This window comes from Xylocopa sonorina, chromosome 1 (genome assembly GCF_050948175.1).
Source record: "Xylocopa sonorina isolate GNS202 chromosome 1, iyXylSono1_principal, whole genome shotgun sequence".
NCBI lineage: Eukaryota > Metazoa > Arthropoda > Insecta > Hymenoptera > Apidae > Xylocopa > Xylocopa sonorina.
Genome location: NC_135193.1, coordinates 10,546,059 through 10,571,211, shown reverse-complemented (window position 1 = coordinate 10,571,211; position 25,153 = coordinate 10,546,059). Strand labels below are relative to the sequence as shown.

General features: G+C 49.9%; 1 protein-coding gene across 1 annotated transcript; it reads right to left on the bottom strand.

Moving 5' to 3' along the window:
* Positions 1 to 224: 224 nt before the first annotated feature.
* LOC143423180 (uncharacterized) lies at positions 225 to 24,154 on the bottom strand. Its single transcript, XM_076894306.1, has 2 exons — positions 23,765 to 24,154; positions 225 to 660 (listed from the first exon to the last, which is right to left on the bottom strand). Exons 1-2 carry the CDS (start codon positions 24,047 to 24,049, stop codon positions 646 to 648), a joined length of 300 nt encoding a protein of 99 aa, XP_076750421.1. The 5' UTR covers positions 24,050 to 24,154; the 3' UTR covers positions 225 to 645.
* Positions 24,155 to 25,153: the final 999 nt, after the last annotated feature.

Sequence of the window (25,153 nt, the reverse complement as noted above, 5' to 3'; positions counted from 1 at the left end):
TCAAACGCTGTTTAAAGATCGAACGAACGTTTCATTCACGGGTACGCATCGCGAATCACGAACGATGTTAATCGCTGGTTGGTCTGTGCAGGTTTTCCAGACGAATACGTAACTCGATCGAGATGGGATGGAGGAAGAGGGAGTCTACCGTGTATCCGAAGGATCAGAGTAGTTCTTCTCGACTCGAGAAGCGACCCGGGAGACGAGTCGCAGACGGTGGTTCGGTTTATACCACTGGAAACGTGACTTCCTTCGTTCAGCAGTGGTTCAGTTCCGACTGACGGTGTCGGCGTTCGCGTCGAAGATCCTCCCCGATTTCAGCGTGGCGTTCTACGACGACACGGATAGGAGAGACGGCGTCGTTGGCGGCGGCGGCGGCGGCGGCGGCGGCTCGCAGCACAGAATCCCCGATTTTCTGATCGACACATTCCGCGGCCGCGAAGACGCTTCCACGGCATCCGAGTAATCCTCCGTAGGATCGTTGCGCAGCCAAATACCTCCGGTCGGACGTAGACACGCGCTGGATGCGGTGCACGGGCGAATAGCTTTTGCTATAGGCGGTGCCATTGGCATTCGTGCTGTCGCTGATGCCGTTGCCGTTGCCTCGCTCGTTGTTGGCCAGCGGGGAACAATGGGTCGCGACGGCTAGGTCGCCAGGTTCTGCAACACACAATGACACGCAATGATGAACGATGCCTGCTGCTCTCTCGGCTCTCGTTAAAACGGTTAAAACGCCTAGTGCGTGAAACACGCGATTTTAGCCTCGACACTGGCCTCCCTGTCTCTTTGTTTCACTTTCTCTCTCTCTCTCTCTCTCTCTATCTCTATCTCTCTTTCTCTCCCTGTCTTTTTTATCGTATTTTTTTTCTGCTCGTCGTTTTGTGTGTCTTTTTTTTTTTTGGTTCACTCGTTCGTTCTGCTCGTTTTTTCCTCCGCCCCGAGTCAGCTTTCCGAGCATTGTCCGAGAATTAAAGGGGCGGGCACCACATGGGGATTGAACAAAGAGAAATCGGCCTCTAATTTCGTGCGACAATGTTCGTTAACGAGAAGAAGAACGAGGATCGTCGTCGAAATATCGCGCACGTCCCTCCGGGGCCACCGATCCTGCCGTCTTTTCGATGCGCCGAGTGGGAAATCCATCGGCGGACAGTTATCACGATGTGCTTTAGAAAATGGTGAAACGGCGGAGAGCGCGGTTCCGCGAGCAATGAGGGGAAAAGTGAGAAACGATCGTACCGGGACAAATTGTTACGTTAATCGATCGATAGTAAGACTAAATGAAATTTAGAGGCTGTAACACGGTTCTACGATCCTCGATATCGTTCGCTATTGACAAGCCCCAGCTCTCTATCGCACGCTCGAGCAGAAGCGAGGCGGTCTACGTCTGACCGGATACTTTCTCATTCTCCTTGCGTCCGCCACTTAACTACCAGAATTCCCAGAACAATCTCATCCGACCGCAGACATTTCTATCATACTCGGCTATCCTTCTCCATCCGAGACGCGACCGTTCCCCGGTACCCACGACGATTATCGAGCAGTCGCGGAACGCGACGGAAATACTCCGGTGAAAATGCTCGTCGACGGAAGTACGACGTCGAATCAGACGACGGTGAGGAGCGGGACACGCAGAGATCGTGATACGACCGGTCGTCGACTAATTTTACAGCGGCGCCGCGGTGCAAATGAAAAACGGACATCCTATAAATCCTCCATAGCCGCATGCGTCCAGGGATACGAAGATCTCTGTTGCCGATCGCAATTTGCGCGATCCCCGATATTGCTGCCGGCTCGTTTCGCGTCGTGAGATATTAACGCCAGGATACCAAACCCCTCTGCCAATCCCCCGTTCCACTCCCACGGCGCCGCCGCCGCCACCGCCGCCGCCTCCTCCTCCTCTTCCTCCTCCTCCTCCTCCTCCTCTACCTATCCCGATACCGCTGCACCCGTCTACGTCCACTGTCTACCCCCTTCGGGATATATCGAGTACGTCTCTGGTGTTCCCGAATTAGCCATAGCAGAGCGATCTGCGGTGGGTCAAAGTTCTACCGTGGACTGTACGCAATCAGCTGCTAATTGGGAAATGATTGGAACCACCTACGCCGCTACGATGGTATCGTGCCTCTAACTGTCCGTGGCCGTCGCGTAGACCTCGTAGCCAGTATAAACGCCGTCATAATTGCCACGGCGACGTTCCCCCGCGCGCCAGGATCGCGCCGCGAAACTGCGAACAGACGCGCGGGTCCTGCGATACGAACCGTGCCGTTTTATTTTCTCCTTCATCCTCTCGCGGCCACGCGCTTTCAGCTATCCCTCCTCGACAGAGCGGAAAGATTCACTTTTCGCCATTCGTATCCCCTCCCTTCCTACCCCCTTTCATAGAGGTGTGTAACATCATGAAAGATCAAAGAGCGAGAATGAAAGAAACCCCTTTGAACTTGGACGTCGAAAGGGCCGCTCTCCCGCTGCTGCCACCCCCTCTTTCACCCCCTGGAATATGTAATTGACATAAATATTTACCATCCGCGCGGCGGCATCGCGAAACATCCCCGCGTCTCCTTTCTCGCTGATTTTTCCGTCGATAAATATTTTATGAGGCCGCTAATCAAACGGAGGGTAGGAGCCCCAGTGGCTGTCCCGCGATTCCATTCCATTCCGGCGAAGAAAGCGGGAGTGGAAGCCACGGGAGTATCGGGAGCTTCGACGAAAGCCTTCGAATCGTTTAAGGGATATCCCCGGGGCGGGTGTGTTCGTAAAAATTTCAACCGACCCTCCCCGACAGCCTAACATATTCGACTCATGAATTCTTAACGAGTCGCCGCGGCGAGGAGAGAAAGTACAGCGACTTGTCTTCGGTCGGGGGCCGCCTCCTCCTCCTCTCTTTATAAACGAATTCTCGGGACGAGCGCAGGGAACCGGGGCGGATGGGAATAACGAAAGTAGACGGGGCAGGGGAAAAAGAGGAAAAGACGAGGGACAACTGTCTCCTGTGTAGACACGACGTTAACCTTCGTTACGCGTGTTTGAATTTCCCCGCAGCGGCGAGGCAAGGAGCGACGGGAAGTTTCTAAAGAGGAGGCACACGATAGCTGCTGATCATCGTGTCTCACCCCTTCCCCCTTGGTTCGAGCACGGGAAAGGAGAGAGCAACGTAAAACTAATTGCGGCGGACGGTGCGCGCCTTCTCAACGCTCTCAGCCCCTCGATCCTATCGTCTTTATCCCCGGGCACGCCTGTGAACCGACCGCCCTTAATAGCGTGCGGTTATTACAGAGGAACGACAGGCGGCGCGATTATACGCACCCCTTTCCCGTTCTCCTCCCCATCGAGACCCCTTTGTTCCTAATTTTCACCTATTTGCCGTGACTGAGCGAGCTTCCTTCGTCGCGCGGTGTCATAGCGATGCCAATTTCAGACGATACATCGTCGCGTCCTCGTGGACGGATTCTCTGGACTCTTGCGAACGCGAACGGATCATCGTGAAACCGGTGGAATCGTTTTTTTTTTTTTTTTTGTCAGGTGTCGTTAATTACGCGCGAATCCTAGTATCGAGACGGATAAATCTCGTCGGCTTAGTTTAAGCAGAAACAACTACTACAGAGAATATTCAAGTTACGTGGCGGCAAGTTCTTCGAACTTTTAAGTTAAGATATGTTTTCTGTCTGATCTACCTCGTCGATGAACGAAACTTCCGCGGGCTCGTATGGCAAGAGTCTAGTTAAAATTTGTTCGCATTCGTTACCCGAGGCTTAAACTTTGACCGGTTACTTAGTAGTTGCGCGTTTTCAAGATACGACGAAGGAAGATCCCGTCTTTTTTTTTTCGCCCTTCCCTTCTGTCTTTTTTTTCTGCGATTCGCGCGAAACTCGAGAAGCAGTCACTTTCGCAGGAATGCTCGCCAAACGGCCACGACGATTATCCGCGAAGTTAACTTCGGAATAATGGCACGCGCTCCACGGCTAATTATTTTTCCAACATTTATGGTATTCCATATCCAGTACGGATAAACAAACTTTCTCATTTCCCGTAGTTTCTGTAGATTTCCAAGCTACATCGCTCCGTGATAAATTCAAATTCAACTGTCATTTCAGCCAACAAATAACTGAACGTTTTAATTTATTTAAAGCAGGGTGGAATAAATTCGCGAATTTCATTGCTAGTTTAATCTTTTCCGGAACGTTTTAATTAAGCTGATTATCGATCACCGAAAGCACGATTTCATAAGCTCGTACACAGTGGATTAAATAACTCTTTAATATGTCCTCGTGGTAGCACATTCGCCACTATTTTCCTTATCGCGTGGAGTCGGAAGAAAAATGAAATTACAGACGGGAACACTGCCCGTCGACTATCTCTTTTCTTATCAACGTAAATGACCGTCTCGCAGAACCAGCTCCCAAGGCGTTCTCTGAAATCTGACTTGACCTTTCTTCGTGGCAGCGTCGCGGCGATATTTGCGAACGGAGGCCTGAGGTTTCATTTGGCCGAAACAGTCCTCGCAGCGACAAACAAGTACGACGAGCAGGATATGAGATTGTAGTGCCAACTGTGCTCACCTCTAACAAGGTTTCGCCAGGCCGATAGATACCGCGGTGGCTGTCGCGACTGCGTGTTCCCAGGGTAGTGTTTCGTCCTGTTTCGTGCCCTTCCACGGGGTTATGGCTCAGGACGAAGGGGTTGCTAACGGATATAATCGTGTAGATAACGCGTTTAGCCGCTACAGACGGGGAGCGTTTAATTGCCCAAATTGATATCGCGTTGCGCCAGAAATGAACCTCCTTTCGCTTAAGCATGCTGGTTTCACCTCTCCGAAAGGCTTTCATCCTTTTCATTTCACCCTCGAGTGCCGCATGATTTCGCGGTGGATTCGTTTCGAGAGACTTCGTTAACTACCGACACTGCCGGTAGTTGTTAACCAGAATTCGCTCGAAATACATATCATTTTCTATCTCCTGTTACCTCGTTCGAAAGGTCAGGCGATTATTTGAAAAAAAAGTACTTTCCATCGCGCAACTGCAGATTAAAATAAATTATTTCTTCTCCCCTCAAGGAATTCGAAATGAGTTTTACTTATGCAATATTTTAGTAGATCCGTTTGCCGCGGTTTTATTTCGTTTTACAATCGAGTTTGAATTTGAAATGAAGGAAAGTTGTCTACTAACTCCGGCCGTTTTATAGCCGCTTTACGTGTGCATGGAATCGTTCGTTTTATGCGACGTGTTTCTCTGAACCGCGCCGCTCTCGGGGAGCGTCGTGCAGGTGAAATTATAGGGAAGTTCGTTAAAAAACTAATCACGCTCCGTTGACCGCCACAATTATTCCATGCAGTTAGGGGAATGAACAATTTTCTTCGGATTGTTTAAGGGGGCTGATTTCCCATCCATCAACGTCGGCGACGATTTTCCTGAGGGGGTAGGGCGACCGACTCGCGAACGGACGCTGGTTTAGCTGTCGCGTGTCGAACAACAATTCTTTCGCCACGAGGCAGTAACGATTGAACAATTACAGCCGTGGAAACGTCGCTTCGTATGCAGGACGGTAATTAGAAATAAATTGTCGGCGCATAGTCGATTCTCGTTCGCGTCCCTTTTATCCGCGCTTAAAAAGCATCCCGTTCCTCGCGACCGCGTAACGCGGCCGTCCCTACGCTGGCTTTCGATTCACGCGACAATTCCAGCCTGTAAACAGGCGAAACACGCGGCTCTACCACGTGAATAAAATAAAGGCGTTCGAACGTTCGCGGGACTGGGGATGGGGAAAAGGAAACGGGCCGCTGGAAAAAGCTTGGGCGTGCGTAAAAATTGAAATTGATACATTTGGACGTGGTCACTGTAGTTCCGTGTGAAATATCCCCGACGCCGATAGAATCCAATAATATGCAATTTCAAGTTTCAAAGTAACTCCATCGGCTCCCGAATCGATACGATATATAGGGCGCTCAGGGTGGTGGAACTTCTCGTTTTGTTTGCGACGAGATGGAAAAAAATGAGAAGAAAAGTACTGGCAAGCAGCGAAGGTGTTCCGAACAGATGAAACCAATAACAAGTTCGATAATCAATTTTTATTCCCGCCTGTTTTGTAACTTCGTTACGCGTTCATATCGCGAAACTTCGTGCTCGATACAGCTCGCGAATACCCCGCCGCGCACTCCCGTCCGGTTTCTCCCGTATACAATGGAAAGTATATTGCTCACGTCTTATTTCTCCCGCTGGAAACATCCCTTTCTTTTCCCGATGTTTCGCGACTCTTCGTCGGACGTAGCGGACATTTAAGAACGACGGCCAGACGAGGAAATTTCGCGGATCCGCGGAATATCGAATGGATGGAACGATTTGTCGGGCACTAAACGAGAACGAAAGCTCATTTCCCTGGTACGTTTAACAGATTGATTGGGGAACGCGATGCGGCAAATATATTGCTTACTCTGGATGAAAGATGTCTGGAAGAACGACCGATTCCAATATTGGTATTCTATGCGCGCGACTTCCCTACCCGACATATGCTCCAACGACGATGATAACGACAACGTCCGTGCTCTTGGCCGCGTGCCTGAATCTTTCACGAAAATTTTCCACCAAACGAATGTGTGAGCGTGACAGTAAATGAACGCGAATCGATGGTATTCTCATAGGGAAGAACACCAGGGGGTGTGTTCTCGTGTACGGCGTTCTATCCGATTGGACTTGCTCTGCTGCGAGGCGAACGAGTGGAATTTAAACAAAAATTTCACTGGAAAATGACGAAAGCTGTTTTAGCATAACGTTTATGATATTTGACGGTGGATTTCGATGCGAAATTTTGCAGGTTCAATAAATAAACCCGCAGATGCGCATATTTCCTTGGTTATCTGTACAAATTTCATCCCTTGGTTGTTGCTTGAAAAAATACTGGTAAAAAAACTTTTCACCACGTACACGTGTATGCACACACGCGCGCACACGCGCACATACACAAATACCCTATGGCTTATTTACGTAAATTTTCATGGAGTCACGTGGGAGCGTCTGCTTGTATGAGTAACGAGTGAAGGCAAACATTTCGCGGAATGTCGCTTGAAAGTAAATTACGAAAAAGGAAACTGGGTAAATCCGACCTACGAGACGCGGCCCGGTATTTCGCAAAAGTACCAACCTGTTTGTTGAATAATACAGTTGCAAAATATATACACCGTGCACTTAAATGCACCAAAGAGTCTCATATAACCAATTTAAGCGAAACCGAGGGAGACATCTTCAATTACGTGGCACGTAAGTTCTAAAAATTCCTAAAATTCTATACTCATCAGTCTCGCACTAACTAACAGCATCGCTAGAAACAGTATTATCAAAAATATAGAGGTCTTCTTAGCAATTGTTTCAAAAAAATCTTGCTCAAGGCGTATAAAAAATTTCGGAAATTCAAACGATCGTATCTCCGACACTGTACAGGATTCGCCAATTATTAATAGCTGATTAGAAGCGTGCGACCTTACCCTTTAAAATGCGCCTCGAATCGTTCCGATCCGACTTCCGGTTCTCGAGATATCGTCGCGCGGAGAGGAAGGTGATTTTTAAGACTTTACCACCCCCGTCCTCGTCGCGCACCTCGACCGCTCGCCCGCGCGTCTTCTTCATTGACCTACCCCAAGCTTCGTGCTAGTGCGGTGGTCAGTGACAGACGCTGATTCAGCGTTCTTTTTACTACTACTAGAAGCGCGTACGCATTTCCAGGAAGAAATGTAGGTCAGACTGCTCACGCGTTTATCAATGGGCCATTGGCGGCCCCTCGCGTTTTCTAACCCTTCGCTTCGAGTGGCGATATCTCGAGAACGGGTTGAGATATCGGGATGAAACACACGTTTCATCGGGTTCAAATTTTCTACATCTTTCGAAACTATTTTGAACATAAATTTGCAATAACTTTTCGATACTTTTTTACGTATTTTCTAATGAAAGTTCGACCTCGTACGTGCTCCTATACCAACGCCCACGCGAGACTCGGTTAATTAAGAGTATCGTTGACGTTTAAATGAATTATTAGCACGATGTAAATATTGATCGATCAATTGAAAGGTTAATGCGAAGCGGGAGAGTTTTCGCGGAACTTAACCGTTTTATTTTGATAGGCGAATGAGAAAGTAAATTAATCATTTTAGTATGCAATTTCGGCTAATGCCATGGCGGAAATACGCCCGGGATAAATCCACAAAGTGTCCCGACTAATTTGATAGCTCTGAATACCCACTTTATGCATACGTAAAGGGTAGCGTTTCAACCGAAAGGAGGATAATTTTAAATAAACGTGCCGGGGTTCCACAAGTGTCAGTTTCATCCGTACCCGCTGCTTAGAATTTATTATACCACGCACTCCGACTATTTAATATTTTATAATCTCAATTACACGACTGTTCTTTCGTTCTGTCGTAACGCGACACCGCTGCGAAAATGTTCGTTAATAGACCGCGGGCAGTCCCGAAAAAGCCATTTAAAACGAAGGCGTGGAGGAAAAGGAAACTAGACAGGCGAATATTTAAACCCGAAATACTTCGAACACTTCACTCCTCTTTTAAAGCGGCCAATTACCAGTCTGTCTCGTTTACAGTCAAGGGTCCCCCTAAAATAGTACGCGTGCAGCAATTCCCGTATCACGGAACACACCCGGGCACGCAAACGCGGACATCTAGCCGCACACGTACTACGTTACCAAGTAGTGGAAGAGAATACTAGAACGGGCCGCTTCCATCGACGTCGCACAATCGCTGACGTAGAATCGATGGGAGCAATTTATATGCTACACCTCTAAAGGGACCGCGCGGCGCAAAGGGTTGCATCGTGTCTTTTGATCGAGCAAAGCCGATCGAACCACCGAGAGCCGGTCAGTCGAAGCGCGCTATCCTATATATCGGTCTGCTCGTGCGCCCTCGTAACAACGGGAATATTGCTTTCGTGCCCGAGCTGAAAAACCAGCCCGGAGATAAGAACGCGCTAATGAATTCCGTGCCACCAATACGCGGCCGCGCTTCATGCATATTTTAATATTAATTTCACGTCCCGACTTCCGGGCTTCGTCGGCTCTCCACTCTCCTGTTCCTCTTGTCTACCACCCCCGTTCCACTACCCCACTCTAGCTGCATCGCTGGTGGAATCGTTCGTGTGTCGTGCGCCGATAAAGAGAAGCCCAGTAGCGTAACCTTTCAGGCAACTCGTTACCATACCACGGCTGGGACCGCACAAAGGGCCAACACAACACGATGTCCTTTTCCCGAGGAACGCTGATCAAAGCAAGGAAAGCAACCGAGCAGAGGGGTGCGCGCCGCCAATGTGGAACGACGATATCGAGGCACGAGGCACGCCGAGCGTAATACGGAAATTTCGCTTCCGGCCAGAGGCGTGCGTGGAACGCGAACGCCACCGTGCCACGTGTGGAAGGAAAGAGAGGAAAAAAAAATCGAGCAGAGAAACAAAACGAACCGCTAGTCCTGTCGCCGCGAAAGGCAAAGCTGGGGGATTGGTTGCGCGCCCGTTGGAATTGTCATCAAGGGATTCGCCCCGTGGCGCTAAAGTATTTCCGCTAGCTGATTTCTGTAACCCCTCCTCCCCCCCTTAGACTCGACGTTTCATTCTGACCGCGTTCTAGCTCCCTTATTTCCTCCAACGCCTTCGTGTCCCCTCTATAGAACCCGTCTCGTCTACGTTATTGCTATAGCTTCTGTCTTCTTCCTCGCCACTAGTCCGCGCCACCCTCGTCGTTCTTGGTCGTATTATCAACCACTCGTGAACCACTGACGCGGCGATTTCTGAGCTTTATGGACGTCCTCGATAAGGGGATAAACGCGCGTGTAGGCGCGCGTGTACAGAGTTCGCGAGGGTTGCTTCCGTCGGTTATTGTCGGTGGATATTATTTTTTTTATCAGCGATCATTCTGCAGTCCGCGAGCTGTTTTGAATTCCTTCAGCTCCATTTGAGATACAGCGGCTGACAGCAATGAAAATACGCGCGTGATCAATTTTTATTTTTAACGTTATCTTTGCGGTGAGGATCATCTTTTATCGGCGTCAATTCTACGAATTGGAAACCAGTCGAAATTTACCTTTTACGTTCAGCACGGCCGGTAATTGGCAGTCATGAAAGATGAACTTATCAATATTCTCTTGTGCCACTTTTTTCCCCACGTACCTTTATTATCCCCGCGGACGAAGGGAGAATAAAATACTCCGCAATTCAAACAAAAAAAAAAAGAGAGATCCCGGAAATTCATTAAACTTTTCTCCAGTTTCAAGCGAACCGGTGCCTTATTGCGAGAAATCCGAGTCGCGTATAGTAAATACGAACGGAATTACGTTTCCCAGTTAGTACCGAACGCCCTAGCAATTATACGATCGGCACGCGGTCCTAGCAGAATTCACGGGCGGCTGTTTACGCGGCTAATCATTCCGTACGCCTCGAATCAAACTTTCGGACGAAAGTTCCCATCGATCCATTGTGCCGCATCCGCGTTCATCGCTTCGGAACTTTCGTCCAACGAGACGAGGGGAGTTAATTAATTATCGCGGCCATAACGCCGGCACCGGTGCTCGATTCATCGGGATCAGCGACGCGTGTCAGGGATGCGAGCGGCTCGAAATTCGTGACCGGCCGATTTTGTGCGTGGCATCGAAAACGAGCCCCGGTTCCACGCGCCCGGCTCGAATCGAACCGCGACACCGTTCTCTGTACACGTAATTACAGTTCGTCCAACTAGTTTGGCCGGCAATTCCGTCGATCGACAAGCGGCGTTCCGCTTCGACGCGAAACGCGGAAACTCGAGAGGAGCGACGGCCGAAAGAGAGGAGCCGAGCGCGTGAAATTCGTTTCCAATTGGACGCAGCAAGCCGCGGAGGGGGTAAGGGTGGCGGACGTATATTAAAACTTTTTTTTTCCACCCGCGTCACGTTGAATTTAAGCGTCCCGTCGAGCAGCATGAAACAGTCGTTCCGCGAAACAGCTTTCAAACCAGTGGTTCGTGTTTAAGCTCGACCAACTTTCGAATTGCCACTTTTCCTCGCGAATCAACGTGAAACGGAGCGTGGAGCAAGCGGGACGCCGGGCGGGGGCGAGGCAGAACGAACGAATGGCGGAATGTTATTACGTATCGGAACGCTTGCCTTAATTAATGAAGTGGAGATCGTTCGGCGCTCCGTCGAGGAGCGTGGTTCGTTTCTTGAAGGGTGCTTCTCCTGACTGTTACAGTTTGCCGTTGAGCTGTTCGCCAGGCACGAGCGCCTGGTTTAGACGCCGGCTAAACTTTCACAGATAGAGAGCTACTTTGTAACGGACATTAAAATAGTCGAGTATTTTGGCTTGGCCTCGAATCAGAAAATATGCCGCGCACATAAGCGACGTCCGATAGTTGGTGGTCGTCGCGCGGATCCTAGCATCGCTTGAAATTCATTCCGACCGGAGGTAGTGGATCTTCGCGTGTCGTCGTGGGTTCGCTACCTTCACGGAATACCATGTATTTAATGTCAAACAGAAAGTTGAGCGTTGTCGTGGCGTCAGCTGCGCAGCTCTCGAGGACGGGGGAACAGATTGCAGGCTTAATTAACACCATCCCCCATCGTCCTCCATTAAAACTACGAAATCGCGAATTATGCAAGAAACATCTCGAACCGGGATGGGGATAGGTGGATGGGGGACGAGCTTCTTTTCCTCGTAGAGAGTTTCTTATTACATCGTTCCGGCCGCTTTCATCAAGAATTTAAAGTTTCATTCTGGGAACGCTCAGCTGCTGAGACTGCCCACCCCCGCGCGCCCTGTCTCCCCGTGTTGTGCGCGGAGAACAACTTGTACGCGGGATACATGTAACAAGCAAATAAACCGCTGATTAAACGTCAACGCAAGTGGAGAATGTCCCCTGATATTATTCATCAAAAAGTTGATAGAAGAAAGTTTACCGCCGATGAATCTGGCTGCGCGGCGAAGTGATTCAATATTGACACCTCATCGCGCTCTTTTACGGGTGGCATAAAAAAGGAGTTAAAAAAGATGTGCAATCTTTTTTTTTTTAACCGTTGCGCGTTCCATCTTTCTCCCATAGAGGGGATCCGAAATTCACCGGTCACGATAGGGGATACAGTATTCATAGAATTAAAAATTCAGCCATTTGGCGCCATACCAAAACAAGGTCGCAAACCCACGCGATTCAATGTATAATATATCGCGGGCTCATAACCCGGAACAATTTCAACTAGCCAATCCCTCGGACTCCGGCCTCCGAGCGGGGGCCAAAAAGAATCTCAAAGCAGGCTCTTTAAAACGCCTGGTCCACGTGGCTGGCTGCACGGCTGGCGCATCGTCCCAGCTTCCTCTTTTCCATCGATGCGCACCCTTTGCTCTGCATCAGCCGTTCTCCGCCTCTATTTTGCAATACGTGCACGCTGCTCCACGTCAGCACTTGCACACCGCCGGATGCAAGAACCCTTCCCCTGCGCCCTGTATTGCTCTTCTCTCCCTCTATTTCTCTGTCACCCTTTCTCACACCCTCCGCCCTCTCTCTCTCTCTCTCTCTCTCTCTCTCTCTCTCTCTCTTTACACCTCTTTCTCCTCCATACGGTCGACCTCGATGCAGCTGCAGTCACGGGCGCCGCTGCAGCTGCTGCCAGATCCTACGTAGATCGGTTCGATGCTGGCTGGTGCTGGCACCGATGCTGTTACCGGGCTCGTTTGGAACTCTCGTCAGGCGAAAACGAAATTGTCCGCCGCGCTCGTCTCGCCGTTTTATCGCCTATGGACGGCTGAGCACCGACGAGCTGCCACCACGTTCGACGAAAGCGTATTTTTACGAGAATATCGACAGACCGGCAGGGAATCGAATGTTTCGCCGTGGAGGAGCGCGGAGGATGTTCCTCGAGGCGTCCAAGGATTAAGGATCGTCGGCGATTAAGATCTTAGAGGAGCTCTCGTGGACACTGACAGCTTTCGATGAGCATTTCCAGCGAAATCCCCTGACGCATCGAGTTGTTGGTTCTTCCGGTTTCTGGCGCAGCGCGTATGTAGCGCGTATGTAGTTTTTCGCCGCGTCTCATGAATTTTCATGCGTGTGGAAATTTTTTTTTTCTTTTTTTCATTAGGTATTTTTCGGAGACGCGAGAAATTATCTCCACGCGCGTTGTAAATTTCTCGATAGTTTCGTACCGCTTGATTCACGAGCCGCGATCCTCTTCGTGTTTTTCGTCTCTTCGAAGGAGCGAATGATCGATGATTGCAGATGACAGATTTTACGCATTGGCGCGAGCCGGGCGCGCGTTAGAGCGGCAGACTCGTTGTGTTATAAATTCCCGTGCCTGGGATGTAATTTTAATGGGACGAAAACATAACTCGAGGCGATTAACGAGCCGCCAAGCTGTGCCAGAAACGTCTGACGGGGGAATTAATTTTGCGTGCGATTTTTATTATTCAACCTGCCACAGAACCGTGTAACTCCATCGACTATCGCGCACTATTTTTCGTGCTGCTTCGGAAAAAAATTTCCCCCGATGGAAATTCATTATTTAATGTACTAATTGAAATTACTTATGCACGAGCAAAATTGTTGTTACATTATATATATATCCCCGAATCGATCGTAGCGGACCAGAGGCAGTGTTTCTAAAATAAAAAAGAAAAAATGGAATATTGAAATGTTTCGATAGGTTATCGAATAGATTCGACTCCGAGTAATCAATGTTACACGAATGTACTCCCAATTCCACACAGTTACGTAATTACGGTAGTTCAAAGTTTTACTACACTTTGGACTTCTCGGCGGCCATTTCAAGTTTATACTTCCATTTGAAAACTACAGAAACGAAACTTCGAACTATCGCAATTACCGTTATACGGTGGCCAGTATATCATACAATCTTCCCCTAATAATCTCGATAACGCTCCTTTTAATAATCCACCGGAACCTCTAATGAAACAGGACTTCCCGTCCACCTTCCGCCCCCTACCCCTCGGTTCCCACCCCCTTTATTCTCTAAAACAATCCCTATCCTCGTAATCGCAAGAACCCATTAAAGACCGTGTTCCAGCAACATAATGAACACACGTTACAGGCAGCATTACGCTTAACGAATATCTACACCGTCTAATTACCGGTTGCGTAACCTTAGCATTAGTCGAGCGCATTGCTCGGTTATGGGATCAAGGGACGAAGGAGGGGGAGAGACCGCGGATGGCGAACGCGCAAAAAGAGATTCTAATGTCCGGATTCCGGTATCTGTCCGAGTTCAAGGCCATTTAGCCGCGGCATTCTCCGGCCAGTTTCCTCCGAGGATCTCGGTCAATGGTGTAGCCCGGGTTTTCGGGAATGCCTGCAGCGTCCCGCGAGGATAATGGAGTTCTCAAGTTACCGTAAACGGAGGACAAAACCGTCCCCACCGGCTGAACTTCGGTAATGGTATCGTTACAAAGCTACGATATCGATAAGAACGGTTTATAACGAGTATCGACGAGCCTGGGCTAATTAACCGGCGTACTTTACGCGGGGGTTAATAGCGCTACACCCCGATCGACGAGGAGCCACGGCGTGTTCGAGCGGTTTCTGCGTGCGGTCGGCTGAACTCGCGCTTCTCCCATCCCAGATGAAATGCAATGAGTAAACAGCGAGAATGAAACGCTACTTTTTTTTCTTTTTTTTATTAAAACAACGTTTCGACGATTTGCTATCGCGTTGTTGCCGATACGGGATACACGACCCCCTGTGCGTTGCTTCGAATTTATATCGCGTTATATAGAATTACCTGATAATAGAAGATACCTCCTATCGCGAGTAAACGTGTACAAAATCTGGACAGGAGTCGCGAATATTTCTATCGAAAATCACTAGGGAAGGGTTTAATGAAAAATGATATTCATCAAAAAAGCATGCACTCCGGAATCGATCGAAGTGATGTCAAATATTTACGGTAGGAAAAATGCTGTTCAGTTTTGCTGCTGCGCGACCGTTCGTTCTTGCTATACGGATACGATGCGTAAGTGACGATAATTGGGGACACGCGAGCCGAAAGCTGCGATACACGGACATGGGGAATTTTCGATTCATCGGAAAGAAGCGCGAAAGTTTCTCCCGCGGTAATTGCGATTCATAGCTTCCTCGTCCACAAAGGGGCACGTTCTCGAGCCGCAGCCAATGTTCCAAGTCTCGCGGTCGTTCCGCGCGACGAATCACGGTTGCTTTAATTAAGAATACGCCGCGAATACGCGTTTAATAATTCACCGCGAATGGGGTAATTCTATTTGCGGCATTTGTCTTCCGCGCGTCGACGATGAATTCCGGCGAATTTCGCGAAACAACCGGGAACAAAAGGAGCGAGCACAACAGCTTTCATCAGCTCTCTCGCGCGCGACGAGCACGCGCTGATAGCTCACGCGGAACGAAAACCCCTGTCCCCCTTTCTCTTTCTCCCTGGCGAGTGTTCGTAGAAACAGTAATGGCGGTAAGAATATTTCATAACTAGCGCCGGTGAATTGCGGTAATGGGCCGGGTACAATCTCGCTATTTTACTATTTACTCGGCCCCCGCCGACACCCCGTCAACCCTCCGTCTCGACTCTGCCGCGTAATATCATCGAATAACACGAGCTTACGCGGAGGGAAGGGCGGTAGTCGTGTAATCAATTTCAATCTCGGCAAAAGTTCTTCGGTGCCTGCTCTTTTTCTCCCTGTTCCTCGCGTTAAAAGCAGCGGCAGCGTAATTTCTTGACGAGAACCACGAAAATTCTTCCAACCCGGGAACACACCCCCGGCAGAGGCGACCGCCAAACTTTACGATCGAACTGTTTCGACGAAACGCCAACAAATCGAATGAAATTTAACACGATACTCGAGCACTTCGGTATTAGAATTTCCCGATACAATTCCCGTGTCCGTTCTCCAAGCTCCATCGCGCGGTATTAACCGCGCGCGCGCGCGCGTAAACCCTCAATCAAAAAAATTCAATCTCGCTTCGAATATTTCGAAATTCCCCCGCCTCGAACAACGAGGAGCCCGCTCGATCTCGCGTTTATCTCGCGCCTACGCCCGGATTATGGTCGAAAGAGTCGCGCGATTGTCTCATGGAATATCGAACAGTCGCCCTATCGGGCCGGCTGCTTTACGTAACAGCTGCTGCATTCTGGATCAGTGAATAAAAAGGCGCGCCCGGGCACGGTGTAACGTTTGAACGGAGCGGAGAGGGACGCGGGATAGGCAAAGGAACGAACGTCGCGGCCCGGGTAGACGAGGAAAGAACAGTGGGAAGAATAAGTGGAACACGAAATGGACGAGAATGGAAAGAAAGGAAGAGGCGGGAGACGAGAACCCGTCGTCGAGAGGCCTCGACGCTGAGAAAACATCGATGCTGCATTTACGTAGGGAATATTCCTGGGTAACCGTGCATCTCTAGGAAGCGTATGCAGTCGTAGCAAGGGTGGAGGAGCGTAGGAGGGCGGAAGCTGAAGGTGGGACACGCGGCTCGGCGAAGAGAGGAGAGCACGGGTGGAGGATACGATACCGGTCTACGGCAGCTTGCTGGCAGCTATATCAGGTTACGCTCTAGCGCCCATCCACCGCCCATCCACCGCCCATCCGCCACCCATTCGACCCATCCGACGAACCGAACCCCTCCTGCCAGCCACCGCTCACTCTTTCACCGCCACCCTCTCTCTCTCTCTCTCTCCGCGCCCTCACTGTTCTCTCTTCCCACCGATGTATCTCGCTCTCTCGTTTTCTATTTACGACCCCTTCTTCCCGCCACCCCGTGCTCGCACCCCTTTCCTCCGCTTCCCGCCACCTTTTATGTCACCCGTGGCTCGACGTTATCGCGGGACACTGCCACGCTGCTAACGCCGTCGACTACAGGATCGTCGTTCACCGTTACGCCCGATTTAGGGTGGACGCGCGGCGTGGATCCTGATTCCGAGTCGATGCGTGACGGATGGACGTTAGGGTTGCAAGGGGGCTCTCTCTCTCGCTCTCGTCGACGAGATCGAGATTGCGTTTCGCGGTTACGATAGTCTTCGAGTAACGTCGGATTCGAATATCGAGTTCGCGAGGGAAGAATGTCTGGAGAGCAGCGGTCCCTGTCCTCGGATCCTCTCTCATTTTTACTATGTCGCGGGACTCTCGGTTTATTAAGATTTCGTGAATTTGAAATTATCCGAGTTCCTCCTTTATTAACCCCCCGGGGAAACCGGGGTCAGAAGACCGAGGACAGATCAATCGCCGACGATAGAGCCATCGATCGAACCACCGTAAGTCCCGAGCGAAGTTTCATCGACCAGATCCCTTCGACCTGGAAAACCTTTCATCAACCCCGAAACGAGAGTTCACGGTGGCCGTCGGTGGTCGAACTTCGAAATTGGTCTCCTCTGATATCTTCTCGCGCAACGAGTTATTACCAAGCGGCTTTGATAAAACGGACAAACTTTCCTACCTTCGTTTGACGATCCCAGGCCGCGGTAAAAGTCACGTGCCGTTGTGGCGTCGTTAGGTCTTCGAACAAATTGACATTGGGAAGCCTGAACCCCTGATTGCCATCAGGGGGGTCCCCGGAATAATCTGCAGCTGTCACGAGCCAATGCACGACGATATTGTAGCTAAGAGACCGAAGAAGGTTGTACGTTCTACGCGGAGCCTCTCTTATTGGACTCGTCAATCACACATTGTATTTAAATGAGACGATTATCTCGTTTCAAATTACATACGAAATCACTCCGTTCGTTTACAGTTGACGGTACCCAAAGATCCCGTACGCGTAGAAAGCTGAACGGTTTAGTCGTGGGTTTTGCGAAAATTCTGTCACGTTTATGTCAGTTCGACAGCACGAGCACAGGAGGGACGCCGCACGTGTTTTCTCTTCCGTCCCTTTTTCTGCGCCCCATCTCTTTTACAGACTCGTTTCCGGCGCGGTAATCACGGAAACGGTATTTGAAATTCGAGTTCCCACTAATGGCCGGTGACAGCCGTCGACGGGTCGCGACGGTAATCGGATCGACGTGGCTCGTTCGAAACCGTTTCTCCATTTGCATTCGTTTTTCTACCGTCGAGCAGCGTCGCGACGCGCTATCGCCGTGTCGACCTCCTCGATACCGTGACAGGAAATGAAACAAGGTCGCGCGGATCCTTTGCAAGATTCAAACGTGACTCTCTTTGCTGCCCGACCGTTCCAATTTTCGTTCGTTGCCTCTCTCCTCTCCGTCTGCGCTTCCCTCCGACGTTTCTGGACCAATTAGTCGCCCCTAACATTTTGTTTCGTCGACTCTAACCGTGATTCTAAAGTGATTTCCCTTTTAATGCGGCGCTATTTAACGCGGGAATTGTTCTTAACAATAAGTGAGGGGGTCTATTTTCGCCGGCCATTGTTCGTCCTCTCTGCCAGGCTAATTTCAATCGGACACGTTAAATGGAATTAATTCGAGATTATTTTTCGAGAGGGAATTATATCGTGTAATTAATGTTTCAGCGTGAAAGCAACGATGATAAAGCATAGAGCGATTCTGTATGGACCGTGCGCATCGTTTATACCGAAACGGGCAGGGGACTCGGTTTGATTGCTTACATAAAATGTATATGTATATGCTATTACCGATTCGGACCATGTACAAACGCAAGTTCGTGTCTTGTTTGAACGGCAATTTGTAACTGGTTCGACTATTGATTCGAATCTCACAGGGGCGCCAGGGACGTGTGCCGGCCAATTGCGACTTCCTTTCTCGCAGCCGCGTCCTTTGTGCGGTGCGAGCCGCACTTTGTTCAACAATACGAGGCAAACATTTGCGCGCCCTCTCCGATTTCATATTAATTTCGTCGAGTTAGAAGCTAACGTCAAATCAGAATTTTAATATTTCACGAGCGTTCGTCGCGGTCGTCCCTGTTACCGGAAACTCGGCCGATATGAATATTTTAGCGAGCCGCCGTCAGCCCTGTTATCGTTTCTTCCCGCGCGCGCGCGCGCCGATTAACCTCAAGCGATGAAATCGAATGCCGCGGCTGTTGGGTAAATTAATGCATTAATTAATTACAAGGTGCAGGGACAAATCTGATGCGACGAGCAGCCGAGGATCATATTCCTGACACGACTGACGGACATCCCACACAGCTGTCCCGGGGGGTTAGCCTCGAAATTGTGCTGGCCTGTGTGAATCTGTCCGCGGATCGGATGATTTCTAGTTGATTCGCGCGCTACGCTCGACAGCGCGGATGCCACCTGTCTTCTCTAACGAGTCGCGCGCGACAACGCGAGCCCGACCGGTTTGTTTAATTGATCATTATGGTCTTAGCCGAGGGGATCGGGGTTTCGTTGCTCGATGAGCGTCTATGAGTGACGTCTATTGGAGGGTGCTCGTTATTTCTCTGGTATATTATTTTGACTTCCGACTGGGCGAAAGCATCGCGGATAATACGATCGCGAATGGAACGGACACGCGAATGAGAGACAGTTTCGGCTTTGGAAGGATGTTAATCTTTCGATTAATCTTCGAACGTCCCATGCGATCTCGTGAGAATTGATTAACGTCGTTTAGGGGAACGCGAACGAAAGCGTCGAACGGGTACGCGGTTGTCGGAAGAGCCATCATCGGTCGCGTACAAGCTGTCGACGAAGAAATAAAATAAAGAAACCTCGCTCGAAGGGGCAATCACGTCTCTCCAAACAAACACAGACAGTGATGGATATATCCACTTGATCCATCGTATGAAAAACCTGTTTCCTCGGGTATATCCACTCGGTCCGGTTAAAGGGTTAATTCGAGCACTCCTCGGGGAGAATTTCCTCCGTGACCAAGTGTCGTTCGACGACGAAACGCAAACATAAATTGCAGAGAGGTAAGAAACCGAGTAATTCGATTGCTCGATCACGATAGAGGAGTGCCCCGTATTTTTCCCTTATCCCAAACTTGGAACCTGGAAATTGCGTTTAACGACCTCGCGTCTGGATTTCGAGAAGAGCCAGTCCCGTGGCTGTAGCCTCGCAAAGCAAAGAACCAAAGCCATCGTAAACAAATCGGCTCGATTTTTATTCAATCTCAACCCCAATAAAAGTCAGCCGATTACACCGCTAACCCCGACGTATTCGAACCAATCCCTCCATCGAGCCGAGCCTATCCAACTTTCAATCTAATACTCGAAAAAAATCTCGAATATCACCACGTTCCCCTGTATCGTTTAATCGCGATTCAGCCATGATGTGTTCCGGTGTCCGGTTACAAATTTTTCGCGCAGCCAGTTCCAATTAAAAAAATATACACGCGTACAGCGAGGCAGCAGCCTCGACCCCCGGGACAACGAACGGGCCGAATTTTACTCGGAGGCTAGAATATCCGAGCATCGTTCACGATCGAACAGCAACGCGGCTGGTATTCGCGGGGAACACCCTGTACGTCGGGGCTGTGCGTTCACGCGGCCCTGCGTTATTCACGTGCACGGTGCAGAGCGCGGAACGGTAGCTCGGCTGCGTTCTCCACGCATGATGAGGAACGAACGGAATCATAAATGTCCGCTCTCTACGCCGTGTGACACGGTTGCGGGGACGCAAGCGAGTCATGACATTGAGAGAAGATATCTGTACTCGGGTAGCCGAGCCACGGAATGAAAAGGTAGGTCGGGTTCACCAGCCGGAGATATTTATGCCGTCCCAGTGATGGGATTTGACGGCGTAGACGTGAATTCTCAACCTCGAATCGCCAGCAGAAACGCGAACTGCCGGTTCCATCCCCGCCTATTGTTTCGTTGCCCTCTCATTTTTCTCCCATTCCTTTCTCGCTTCCTTCGCTCACGATTATGCATCGCCGGCAATTTTTCTTTCTCCCCCTTCTCGCGAGTTCTCCCTCCTATAACTTCGGAAACAGATTCGAACAGATTTATAGGTATATAGCCGTTGGAGGTTTTATCTCGTTGGATCCTAAAAAAAAAAGGGAACGTTAAATACCATCTTATTCGTCACTCGTCATTTTCCCTGATTAGATCCTTGACACCGGTGCGGTCAACGACGGACGCGGGATCGTCCTACTTTACATTTTACGCTCCATCTCTGCCTGGTGTCCCGTATCTCGGCTCGTCTAACCGAATATACATGTACGCCCATCAGCCGTGCAGAGAGATAGCGTTAACAAGCTTTATATAAGCAATGGCCCAGAGAGTGATCTGCTTGACAACATCAAAGAGACTCGGCCGTGTTTCCTGCATCGGGCACCGTTCCCTGGTCGAGTGGAATACGTCGTAGGGCCGAATCGAGCTCGGCGAGCACATGGTAACTAATCGTCTACTGGATGAAAGATAAGGAACGTGAACGCGGGGTGAGAGAGAGAGAGAGAGAGAGACCTAGAGAGGGAGAGAACATCCCGTTCGAGGCATCTATTCGCTAATGCGTCGAGGGAAGGTTACCCCGTTCAGGGTGCCCGTGGGAGATGTTTCTGACCAGCAATCAGTCGGTTGGCCTCGCGATGATCACGAAGCCGACTTCCTGCCACGTCAGTGAAAATCGCTACCAATCTCGCTGACCATTCAAAGAGAGGGAACTTTCCAAGTTGCGGTTATCGTGACCGATCGATCCGCTTGCGCGTAACACTGTGCACAACCTTTCCCCGAGCCGCGGTAACCTCGGTCCGCAACACACATTCGACCACGGTGGCCTCGCTTAAACCTTCCCACTCTTATCCTCGTGCTCGGAAATTCTCCTGCTTCGACGTACCTATCTCTCGGTTCACCCTGAGGGGACAATGGGTGGCGGCAGGGGTTCTCTCCCGAGGGAATATCAGAGGATACGAGTGTGTAACGGTGCTGCTGTTGCCGCGCTGCTCCTCTTCCCAGTCGATCTACACCGTCCCTCTCCCTCCTACGGCTATTGGCCGGCGGTGAGAGAGCACTTCCTGTTAGCCTCGACCCTCGTCCGTAACCAGCCGCAGGCCGCAAGCCTCGGCTCCTGCGAGCCGTAACCTCTAACCTCACGCTGTTCGGCCTGACCTCCTGCCGACAGCGTAATTGTTTAGAAACCCCTTGATCTGTAATTTCAGCGCCCTGCCCTCCTCTCTACGCGAAACATCGTTAACACGGCTCTCTCGCCCCGTTACACTCTGTCCCCATCTACTCTCTCTCTCTCTCTCTCCTTCCTTCTCACCACCGCATTTGGCTACTTTACTTTCTCATCATTTTCCTTCCTCTGTTGACCAAACGGGTCAGCCGATATCTCGCGCATACACGCGCTATCCTCGCCGTCTGCGGTCGCACAGAGTGCTGCTGGGAAAGTTTCGGTCAGAAGCGAGTACGGGGGGGTCGAAAAACCAATGAGTCGTCATGCGAAACGTCCCGTTTAATCGCGTATCCCTTTCGGTTGGAACGACGGAGTTTCAATTAGCGTTCGTGTTGCGTCGGGATGTTGCGGCAGTGGAACCGGATCGCAGTAGTCAGACAGGAGTTATTTTGCTAGGAGGAGGGAAACTTTCGACGGAGTTTGATCCGGTTCCCTGTTTTCCTATCGAAGTGTCGAAATCCGGGATGTAGTTTCATCGTTTCAGCCTCGCTGGCTAACGGCGGAACGCGAAACGCGAATTAGAGACAAACGTTTCATCGGGGATGATTTTTTCGCGTTCGCGAAGGAACGGCAGGCGCGTTCTTTTACGCTGTTCCGTGCCCAGATGAAAGAGCTTTCCCGTCGAGCACGAGGATTTATGAACGGTGATCATCGGAGGCCATTCTAGATCTCTTTGTACGCACTGCGCGTTTCCCCGCGACCATACTTTCAAATTTCGCCCGCAGTTGCCCGCGCGCCACCCCCGCAACTTTTCCTCGTTTACGAGCATCCGTGTAACCGTATGCGCCTAATTCGCCTCATCAGTATGTATAACGTTGCCTCGTAACAAAGGGATTTAAAACGGCCTTCAATTACCCTACCCCCGTTGGTCTTGTACTCGTTTGAAATCCATTACACCTGTACTCTATTATAGGAAAGGAAAAGAGGGCGAGAAGGATTTGCCGTTCCATTTAAAGGTAAAGGGAGGATCAGCCTTTTTCCGAATTCTTTGCAACTTTCCTGTTTTTACGCCAACGCTAATCTAATCGGGCGAACGTTCTAACGGCGGACCGAGGAACTGACACGCGAATTAAACACGGACAGTAAATGTACGCGCGTCGGTGATTTTTCACTTTGCGGAAATAATTAGTTGAAATCGTTCGCACGCTCCGCTTTTGTCAAACGAAAGAGAGTCAAATAATTCGCGAAATATTATAAGACCGTTGGTAAATATTCATCGGGTCTATGCATAAGATACGAGAGCATAGCTGGTAAATATTTGAGTGGCATTAATTACGCAAGCACCGTTTCGAGGAGAGATTATTGAAACAGTAAGAACAGCTTTAACTGACAATCAAAGTCACGTAAAATAAATATTTCCACTCGCCTCTATTTTACCGTTTTTTAACTGTCAATTTTTCCCATACCGACAGACGTTTAAATTAATTTCGAGACAAACAAACAAATCGACGAACGTATCAATTAATCATCCGATGTCGAGTGTAATTTCGAAATCGCATATCGATAAAGAGTACGCTCTTGTTATGCAGCTTTTAATTTGGAAAAAAATATTTCGCGTAATGAAAATCACTCGGAACAATAAAGAGCAGAAAGAATGTCATCGATCAAACGTGTGACAAGTTTATCACTCTGAGAACAATGGAAAAATCGAGAACGCAGCGGGAGAAAAAATTCGGTTTTCGAATAATCCAGAGAGCACTCCGAATCCGAGCCGGAAACCACCTTCGCGATTAGCAGATTCACTCGGAGTCCTACTTACGATTTCCTCCAATTTCGAGCAGCCTTTCCTCGCTGTGCAGGCCAGCGCGACGATCACTCCGCCGCCGAACATCAGCAAGAGGAACACAGCCAGCTTCCATCCGTGATCTCTCTGCGGAATGAGCTTCTTGGCGCTCGCCAGCCTGGCAACCTCCGTCGTCGAGACGCCTAGACGGGACGCCTTCACCAGGATCGTCCTGAGTCTTCTGCTCGCCTTCTCGCAACCCATTTTCGTTGGATTGCTTCGCGAGGTCGACCTCGATGATTTCACGTGCACTTGATCCATTTCCTCTATTTTTCTTTCTCTTAGACGATACGCATCGAGGACCAAGGTAGACACTCGCGCGTAGACATAACAACGTCTAATGACTAGACTCGTCTGATCTAATGATTTCTTTACCGACAATCTTAATCGTTACGCGTCCCGTGAAGTATACTTGAGATTATGTAATTCTTTCGTATAAAATTTGCTGACAATTTTTGCTACATTTCCATTAAGTAGACGATGCTTTGATAATCAAAAAGGGAGTTAACGATAATTAATTGCAACGAAGAATATGCACGTGTGTCGCGTCTATAGATGATAACTTTATCGGCCCGAGATCGACGATAGTCTTTTCATCGATCGCTCTGACCACCGTTCCGACTGTACGATCCGGTAATTCTCGATGAGCAGTAACGTTCATACAAAATAGCTTCTTTTCTCGGTTCGCATAGAGTCGACCGAAAAGGGGCCACCGTGTTCACCAGGAACGCGACGTGACCACTTTACAGGATCTTTTCTGAGCTGCTCTCGGCGGTCCGAGGAAACTCGCCGAGATGGCCGATAGTTCTTTCAGGAGGCGTCCCTCTCGCCTATCGCGCGGAATACAGTTGGGCAACTGTCGAAAGTGGCCGATGCACGAACGTGCAGTGTACCAATTCCCAGCGTTGGAACGTCGTCGACGGCTTTACCGCGCGCGTAGATGGACTCTCTTCTGCAGGTTTTACGAGATTATACCGGCCGTACCTGCGAGTATATCGCGCTTCCTCTCCTCTGGCTGCCTCCCTCTCGCTCTTCGACCCCTCTGTGCTCCACCCCACGAGAGCTGGCCTCTTTATATTTTCGCGCGTACCAAGCGCCACCGCGATAGCGAACCGAGGAGACGCTCGTCCGTCGAATGGAAATCGGTTAAGATAAAGGAAAATGAGCTGTCCGATGAGATATTCGTTCGAGCTCGATCGAACACGAACGCTGAAGACCCTTTCCCGCGTGTACCTTCAGTGCCGGCCGGTTTCTTCGCGATAGACTTCCCGGTGTTTTCTGAGGGCGATCGATTCGAACGGTTATTTTCCCGCGAAACGATCAGGCCAGACCACGAGGTGAGTCCCGATACTATCTCGTTCGATC

Bases quoted from the DNA above. Each gene is read 5' to 3' on its own strand.
- LOC143423180 (XM_076894306.1), bottom strand. From the start codon at position 24,049: ATGGATCAAGTGCACGTGAAATCATCGAGGTCGACCTCGCGAAGCAAT.